At 37.8% G+C, this 9622-nt stretch overlaps 1 protein-coding gene across 1 annotated transcript; it reads left to right on the plus strand.

Annotated features, from left to right (window-relative positions):
- The first annotated feature begins 4900 nt into the window (after nucleotides 1–4900).
- Nucleotides 4901–5550, plus strand: LOC113566204. The gene is made up of 2 exons (XM_026990810.1): nucleotides 4901–5367; nucleotides 5443–5550. The coding sequence occupies exons 1-2, from the start codon at nucleotides 4909–4911 to the stop codon at nucleotides 5449–5451; spliced, it is 468 nt and encodes a 155-aa protein (XP_026846611.1). The 5' UTR covers nucleotides 4901–4908; the 3' UTR covers nucleotides 5452–5550.
- The last annotated feature ends 4072 nt before the right edge of the window (nucleotides 5551–9622 follow it).

Genomic DNA, 9622 nt, shown 5'->3' on the forward strand with positions numbered 1-9622 from the left:
AAAAGGTGGAAGCAAAGCTGCCATGGCAGCGAGACTTAACGAAATACCAGTAGAGCTGCGGGGACAGGGACCACCGGCAGCCGAAACATGCGAGAACGAGAGGGAAGATGAGGCAGCCGCAGATCAAGACTCGACGAAGAGTGAACGCAAAGAGAAGAACGAAAAAGCACCGCAAGCGCCTGGGCACAACAACAACCACGGCGAATATCGAGCAGAGGTTGAAATGTTAAAATTGCAAATCGAGCTGCTGAAGCTGCAGAGGGAGAGGAGAGAAGACAACACCAGCCGCCAACAATGACGCTGGCGTCATGTTGCTAAATGCCTCCAAAGACATGTTGCCAACATATCATGGCAACATTTCTGGAAACAACGATGACGTCACAACTTGGATCGCGCAGTTTAAGGCCATCGCAAAAGTGAACAAACTGAAGGATGAGAAGCTACTAATGCTGCTAATGTCGAAGCTTAAGGACAAAGCATTGGTGTGGCTGCATTCGAGTCCGGAGCACATGTCGTTGCCAATCGATCAGTTGTTGAACGTCATGGAAGACACTTTCCATCCCAAGGAAAGCAAACTGTTGCTCCGTCGCAAGTTCGAGTCCCGTTCATGGGCACGTGACGAGGAGTTCTCGATGTACTTCAACGCCAAAGTGTCGCTGGCATCCCGCATAGTCATTGACGACGAGGAGTTTATTGACGGAGTCATCGAAGGTATCCCAGATGTAGGCCTGCGTAGGCAAGCCCACATGCAGTGCTTTGGTTCTCCACATCAACTACTCAAGGCGTTCGAGAAGATCATGCTGCCAAAGAAGTACGGTTCAACTGAAGGGGCAAACACTGGAGCCTCGCCAACACCCATTCGCTGCTACAACTGCAACTCTTTGGGCCACGTGGCAGGGGAGTGCCGCAAGCCCAAGCGCGAAAGAGGAGCGTGCTACGGATGCGGCAGCATGAGTCACCAGGTGTCACACTGTGACGAAAAGAAGTACAAGGTACATAACGATTACATATACAAATTTAATATATACATTAGCAATTACAATAACAAATGCTTGTACTTAGATTGCCTCATCGACTCAGGGAGCTCAATAAGTTTTATAAAGTTATCATGTCTAGAGCACCAGTCGGAAAATAATCTAAATAAAGCGGAAGAGCGCTCATGATTAAGTTCGAATGAAATCAAAGAAGATGATTTAAGTTTATATAAGTTTAACAAAGACAAGAAAAACAGAGAAATTGAATTTATTTTGAATAAAAATTCGGATTACGCTTATGTTGGACTAAACAATAGCAAACTTAACATCTTTGGTAAAATACCCAGTTTTGTAATTATTAACAAAAATCGAATCAACTTTGAATTACTAGTAGTGGCAGACGAGTCGATGGGCTATGAGGCTGTGTTAGGTAGGGATTTTATGAATTTATGCAAATTTAAAATTGTAAGTGACATTTGCAAGGAGAAGGAGAGTGAGACAAAAAACGAGTGTGAAATAAAAAATGAGTGTTTAGGAGAAAATGAGTGTGAAATAAAAAATTAGTGTTTAGGAGAAAATGAGCGTTTAGAAGAAAGTGAGTGTGACATAAAAAATGAGTGTTTAGAAAAAAATGAGTGTGGAATAGAGAATGAGCGTTTAGGAGAATATGAGTGTGAAGTAAAAGATGAGGGTGGTAAAGAGAACGAGCATGAAGTAGAAAGTGAAGGCAAGGTAGAAAATGAGTGTTCTGCAATGGTTGAGTGTCTGGAAGACAGCGATACCTGCGAGAGCGTAAAAGCCAATTTCAACGAACTACCAAGCCAGTATCCAGACAAAGAAAACGATTGGGAGTTGAAAGTAGGGACAGATTGTAGCCAAGAACTCGCAGGACGACTTAAATACATGTTTAGGACAGCGTATGTAAACGCAGAAAGACCAAACTTACCACAAACCAAGTGGGAAATGAAGTTGAATTTCGAACACGAAAAACCGTTTCATTGCCCACCTAGAAGACTGTCGTATAGCGAAAAAGCCCAAGTACAGAAAATGATAGTGTAGTATGTGCATATATTGAGTGTACACTGTACCCAATGGTTAAAAATAAATGTATCAGCAACACATTGTTGCAGTACACAAAAAAAACCACTTCAAGTGAGCGTGCAATATGATCGCCGCTTATGCGCTAAGCTAAGTCAGCATTCCCACGCTGACCACTTGAAGCATATATATATATACACATATGTACATACGGCTCTTGCCCTCTCGATTATGCTGATAAGACAAATATGTATGAAGCCGCTCCGCTGTTGGCGTAACCGGCAGCGCAGCTATGCGGTCTGAGTTATAAGAATAAATTCAATAAAGATATTCTAAAAACCGAAGTCAAACGGCACAGACGTGCCTGGGTTATTACTAAACCAGTGACCTATTACATGGCGACCGTGACACGTGTCACGAACATGTAGACAAAAATATATTGAAAAGAAACAAACAACAGCAGGACCACAGCAGGCACCACTAGAAGCAGCAGTAACATCAAAAAAATTAACAACGAAATGGAGCGAAACTGAACGCAGTAAGTAGAGTGGTATGTGTGGCAAAAGAGGCGGCGTAGTAAAACGCCTGAGAGCCATAAGGGCAACACTGCTCAAACTGCTAAATAGCAACGATAATTTGCCGTGGAGCACATCTGTGAAATTACACACAGAGCTCGATCACATCAAATTGTTGCTAGCAGAAAAGAAAAAGAAAGAGCCAATGCACACAACCACCTACACTGCAATACAGTAAAATATTAACCGTAACTCCACCACCCCAAACGAAAGAAATAGCAAAGCCAAGGAAGACCTGCCCGAACGACTGCGAGGGACCTCTACACTCGCCGCATTGCGAGTACACCTGTGCAGCCTGCACCGGTGCCCCAACAGAGAAGCAGTAGCAGCCTGTGCAGCCAGCACCGGCCTCGTCTAGCGCAACAAGCTAGACCCGGAGCAGTGAACCGACAGCACTTCCTAGAGCGCCCACCGCCAAACAAAAATTTTTTCTAAATGCCTGCGATGCATAAAACTTAACTGTAAAATCTAAAATTGTAAAATTGAGCGGAATAACATCTGCCCAATTAGAGTGAGGCCTGTAAAGCCACACAAACACTAGGCAGAAAAAAAAAAAATGTAAAATCTGAAAAAAAAATATATAAATTATAAATTAATTTCAAAAATTAGCAAAGAATTTATACAGTAGTATAAAAGAAAAAAAAGAAATTTGTTTTTGCATTAAATTATATACATATGTCACAAACAAACAAAATAAGTAAATTTGAAGAAAATTTCGAAAATTTTTACACAATGGGTTTAGTAGATGTAAAATCGGTAGATTCGACAGCGAATGTAATAAACAAAGTCGAAGTCAATAACACCGACCTAAAGTTAATAACAATACTTATTGCTATTATTTTCATTATAATCATTGGACATCTATTATATAAATTGTATAAACTACATAATAGATGCATAAAGAAACGCTATCAAAGCCGGGCAGATGACCTGGACAAAATTTAAAACAAATTTATAATGGTAACGAAAATTGGCTAAAAATAAAAGAAAAAGTCCAAAACGAATCATGAATAAAGATATATCATTATTTGATTGAAAATCTATAGATGTTTTTGCACATTTTAATAATTATTTTAAAATGAAATGGAATGGCAAAATATTAATGCCGCATTAGTTAAAATAAAAGAAAATTTTGATAAATCATACAAGTGTCTAGCACAAAATAGGAATATTTCAAACGAAACTATAAGTAGACACGCGACAATATTAGTTGCATGTTTTAACCAAGCTCGTTCCCTGATACACGACAATAAAGAAAAGTTAAATACGCAGCATTGGTCGTATGTATTGTTAGGTTGTTTTAGTATTATAACCCTACATTTGTATTTACCTTGCTGCTAGCTTATAATTATTAGTGTTAATCTACAATTGTATTTACTATTAACGTTTTGTACGAAATATCGTAAGTATCTGAATAAGTATCGATATGAATAATCATCCGATAGTTCTAGTTCTGCGAACTAGAACTATGCGAGAACTATGGAAGAACTAGAGATCGGAGCTGGGTTGAGGGCACTTTTTGGGCTGATCGACAAGACGGAGAGGTTGGAGAAAATAAAGCGAAACAATAATCTTGAAAAGTATAAAACATCCGTGGATTTTCTGCGCCAATAACTTCAGAAGTGGGATCGTAGCCCTTTAAAGTATCTGCCTACATAAGTATTTGTCTACTGGCATCCCCGACAACGAGTATTTTCCACATTTTATAAATGGCTGAGGAAACCATGGCAAACATTGACAAAGAAAAATTGTAGAGTGGTTGCTGGAGAAGGAGATCATTTTTCCAGCCAGCGCAACACTAAGGCAACTTCGCAAGCTTGCCATAAGTGGTGGAATGGACGAAGTTTCTGAAAGTCTGGTGAATAAATCGGATATTGAATCGGAGGAGAAAGTGTCTGAAAATGAGCAGATCGACGATATGAAAGAAGAAGAATTACTTGACGCCGCAATAAGGGTTGCTGAGAAAAAGAAGAAACTGGCTGCCTTAATGGTAATGGACAACCATGTGACCGATGACATCCGAATGGTCAAGCAACTTATTGCCCCTTTTTCTGCCAGTGAAAATGATGAAGCCTCTGAATGGGTCTTGAATTTTGAACGGATTTGCGGAGGCGTGAACGAAAGCAGCAATTTTAAGCTTCGTTGTGTGCGCATGTTGATGAAGGCGGGAACAGAGGCGGACTTGTTCATGCGTGTCGACAAATCAAAGACTTACGACGAGTTTAAAGGAAACTTCCTAAAAACTTTTGGCCGCAGCAATTCAACTGCCGACGTGGTACTCCTGTTGAAGGAAACCTTTTAACCCGGAGAAAAACTCCGTAATGGGATATATTCTTCGCATGGAAGAAATTGCTATGCGTGCCGACATCGAAGAGAAATTGACAGTGCAGTTCATCATTGATGGTTTTCGTGATCGATCTTCCAGTATCGCCTTATTGTATTCAGCGTCGACCATCGGAAAACTTAAGGAGCTAGCTCGACAATACGAGGCTTTGAGGAAGAGTACCCAGACGAATTTTAGGCGCACTGGGATGACCGCTTCCGGAAATGACCGGAGCCAGGTGCGCTGCTATAATTGTTCAGCACATGGCCATTATGCTTCATCGTGTCCCGCACCTAAGCGGGAGAAGGGATCGTGTTTCCAGTGTGGATCCATGCAGCACCAGGTGAAGGATTGCCAACAGAAGCCTATGTCAGCCCAGCGATCCGTGGGTACAGCCAGCAACCCGCTGATGGACGACAGAGAGGAGAACAATATTTTTGTTCCTATTGTTAATCAGGTAGGGGTATATTTTTATATAAATGAAACGCAGGTATCAAATTAAATTTCTTTCTGGCATGTTGGACACCGGTAGCGCTATTAATTTGATGCAGCGCTCGGCGATACCTTATGAAAATTTTGATGGTGTACTAAGACCGACAGAGTATTTTGGAGTTAACGGTTCGAGAATAAGCATTTTTGGAAAAATAATTGTCAATTTAGTTTTTCATAACATTGAAAAAGAACTTATATTTTTCGTTGTACCAAACAACTATATTTCGTATAATGTCCTTCTGGGGCGCAGTTTCCTTGAAAATTATGGAATAAAATTAATTTTTGAAAATGAAATTGAAAATAGAGTATTAGTGAACAGTGACTTAGATGAAAATAGAGTATTAGTGAACAGTGACTTAGATGAAAATAGAGTATTAGTGAACAGTGACTTAGATGAAAATAGAGTATTAGTGAACAGTGACTTAGATGAAAATAGAGTATTAGTGAACATTGAGAGTGACCAAATTGAAAATGTAGTATTGACAAATAGAGACAGTGAGATGATGTTATCAGATATCAATAATAATGGATTATTGAAGGATGAAAATTATGAGAATAAGATTAGTGTCCAATTGAATTGTAATAACATTGACCTTTTATTGAAAGATAACGAGCAAAAGCATATGGCAAGTGAATCATTAGAAAGAACCAACTTAGATATACCGTATATATATAGTATTGAAATAACAAAAGAAGAGGACAGCTATAATATCGACCCAAAGCGAACTGATAAAGAACGTAGTAAATTCATGGAATTGATAAAACTTAACTATTCAGACTTAACTAACATTCCAGCAATTCAACATAACTACGAAATGAATCTCAAACTTAAATCAGAAGAACCTGTACGCACTGTTCCGAGAAGACTTTCATATCAGGAGAAGAAAGAAGTAGATACCCAAATAGATGAACTATTGAAAAAAGGCTTCATAAGAGAAAGTAAATCGCCTTACAGCTCTGCAATAGTATTAGTTAAGAAAAAATCAGGGGAAAAAAGAATGTGTGTAGATTACAAACAGCTTAATAAGATTTGCATTCGTGATGGATATCCATTGCCACTAATAGACGACTGCTTAGAGAGATTAGAAGGGAACACAATTTTTACACTTTTAGATTTGAAACACAGTTATCACCAAGTAAAAGTAGCAGAAAGTTCGGTGCAGTATACAGCATTTGTCATACCTAGCGGACAATATGAATACACAAGAATGCCTTTTGGGCTTATGAATGCACCAGCAGTATTTATGAGATTTATTAATTTCATTTTACAACCATTAATTCGCGAAGGTAATGTAGTAGTTTATATGGACGATATCGCTATAGGTTCCAAGTCGTTGAACGAACATCTTATAACAGTAGGTAGAGTTTTAAGAATTCTCGCAGAATATCGACTAGAAATTAAGGTTAGTAAATGTCAATTTGGTTATGAAAATATTGAGTTCTTGGAAGGCGATTTCGTTGTAATGAGAAACATTGACACCACAATAGGTACAAATAAAAAATTTGTTCCGAAGTACAAGGGTCCGTACATCATCAAAAAGGTATTGCCGAACGACAGATATGTGTTAAATGACATTGAAAACTGCCAAATAAGCCAAATCCCGTATGAGGGCATTATAGAGGCATGCCGATTAAGGAAATGGGCAGATTGGCGTAATCAGTGTTAAAGTGACCCCTACTTAAATAGTTAACAAAATATATATATACACATATAATTAAAATTACTCTTAATTACATATTTACGATCGAGGGCGATCTAATTGTCAGGATGGCCGAGCTGTTAGGTTGTTTTAGTATTATAACCCTACATTTGTATTTACCTTGCTGCTAGCTTATAATTATTAGTGTTAATCTACAATTGTATTTACTATTAACGTTGTACGAAATATCGTAAGTATCTGAATAAGTATCGATATGAATAATCTTCCGATAGTTCTAGTTCTGCGAACTAGAACTATGCGAGAACTATGGAAGAACTAGAGATCGGAGCTGGGTTGAGGGCACTTTTTGGGCTGATCGACAAGACGGAGAGGTTGGAGAAAATAAAGCGAAACAATAATCTTGAAAAGTATAAAACATCCGTGGATTTTCTGCGCCAATAGTATCAAGATTTTTGAATAGATTAAAAACAAATTTAAATAGCATTAAATCAAAATATTCACTAGACATAACTATACCTTCGATTTTGAATACTCCAGTATTAGTCGAGGAAGACACAAACACAGATTTAGAGAGCGATTCTGAAATCGCAAGCGGTTCAGATACACATATAAAAGAAGAAGACCTAGGCGACCTTACGATACCAGCGGTAATCACACTAACCAATCTAGTTGATTCTGAATCAGAGTCTATTACTGAAGTAAAAACTCTAAAAATGGCCATGTCACAACTAGAATTTCTTAAGCTAGCCGCTTCACTCATACCTGAGTTTAGTGGAAAGCCTGAGAATCTACAAAGGTTCATTGATGCTCTTAGCTTAGTGGATTCACTTAAGGGAACACATGAAACTACAGCAGTCAACCTAATAAAAACTAAACTCAAAGGCCATATTCGAAACTTAATCAGCACTGAATAAACAATAGTGTCCATAATAGACAAACTAAAAAGCGGTATAAAAGGCGAATCAGCCAAAGCAATATCAGCTAAATTGTTCAATCTGCAGCAAAAGCAAAAGACGGCAAGTCAATATATTCAAGAAGTTGAACAGTTGACAAGGGCTTTGCAATCGGCACATATGATTAACGGTGTATCGCAAGAATATGCCGAAGAATTGAGCCTACAAGTTGCTGTAAAATCAATCATAGGAAACAGCACAATTGACGAAGTTAGGTCTGTAATGAAATCACGAAATTTCAATACAATGAGTGAGATTACAACTGTGTTCGTCGATAGTTGCACAGACGCAGTAGGACACCCAAATACAGTCCTATATGCTGCACAACAGAGATATAACACTAAAAGAGCGTATAACCGCGGAAACTACCGTGGAAATTACCAAAATAATAATTATGGCAACAATAGAGGTAGAGGCCAATATAGAGGAAACTATAGAGGCCGCGGTAACTCATAATAATGGCAATAACAACAATGTGAGAATTGCCCAGAATGAATCGGGAAACTCACAACAGCCCTTAGGTACACAGCAATAGACAGTAAAAAGGTTCATACGATTAATCTTAGTGTAAATATATTCGTAACATTCACAAACGTAGCTACAGGCAAGAAATTAATATTTTTGATAGATACTGGTGCAGACATATCTCTGTTAAAAGACAATTCAGACACTTTTAATGACATAAACATGGACAACAAAATAAATATTCAGGGAATCAATCAAGGATTAATTCAATCTAAAGGAATGACATCCTTAGAAATACAAACAACTAAATATATAATTCCACACAACTTCCATATTGTCGAATCAACTTTTTCTATACCGTGTGATGGAATTTTAGGAATAGATTTTATTAAAAAATTTTATTGTCAACTAGATTTCACACCTTCAAAAGATCTGCTCATAATAAGACCAGACAATCTAAACTACCCTATTTATGTTCACATAAATTACAGCTCTGGTAACAATACAATAGTGTTACCAGCACGATCCGAAGTTGTCCGTAAAATTGAGTTAACTTCAAATGAAGATAGCATTTTTATTCCGAACCAGGAAATTCAACCTGGTATATATGCAGCAAACACAGTCGTAACAACTGCAAATGCATTCGTCCGTTTACTTAATACAACTAGTACCGACCAAATGATTAATATAAATAAGTTGAATTATGAACCATTAGCAAATTATGATATATCCGAAATAAATAATGAAACTAGAACGAACGATGTTATATCAAAGTTATCTAAAAATTTTCCAAAACTATTTAATAAACAATTAAAAGAACTTTGTTGTAACTACGCAGACATATTCGGACTTGATACCGAATCAATAACAACCAATAATTTTTACAAGCAGAAACTAAGATTAAAAGATAATGAACCTGTATATATAAAAAATTATTGAAATCCTCATAGTCAAAAAGACGAAATCCAAGCTCAAGTCGATAAACTAGTCAAAGATAGAATAGTTGAACCGTCAGCCTCAGAATACAACAGTCCACTTTTACTAGTACCAAAAAAATCCATAGATAACAAAAAGAAACGAGGGGGAACGTTGTGAGTTGCTGCGGACACCGCAACTCTACGGTTATACCCGATACTAAGTC

This window comes from Drosophila persimilis, unplaced genomic scaffold (genome assembly GCF_003286085.1).
Source record: "Drosophila persimilis strain 14011-0111.01,24,50 unplaced genomic scaffold, DperRS2 tig00000617-arrow-arrow-pilon, whole genome shotgun sequence".
Lineage (NCBI taxonomy): Eukaryota > Metazoa > Arthropoda > Insecta > Diptera > Drosophilidae > Drosophila > Drosophila persimilis.

Bases quoted from the DNA above. Each gene is read 5' to 3' on its own strand.
- LOC113566204 (XM_026990810.1), top strand. From the start codon at position 4,909: ATGGGATATATTCTTCGCATGGAAGAAATTGCTATGCGTGCCGACATC.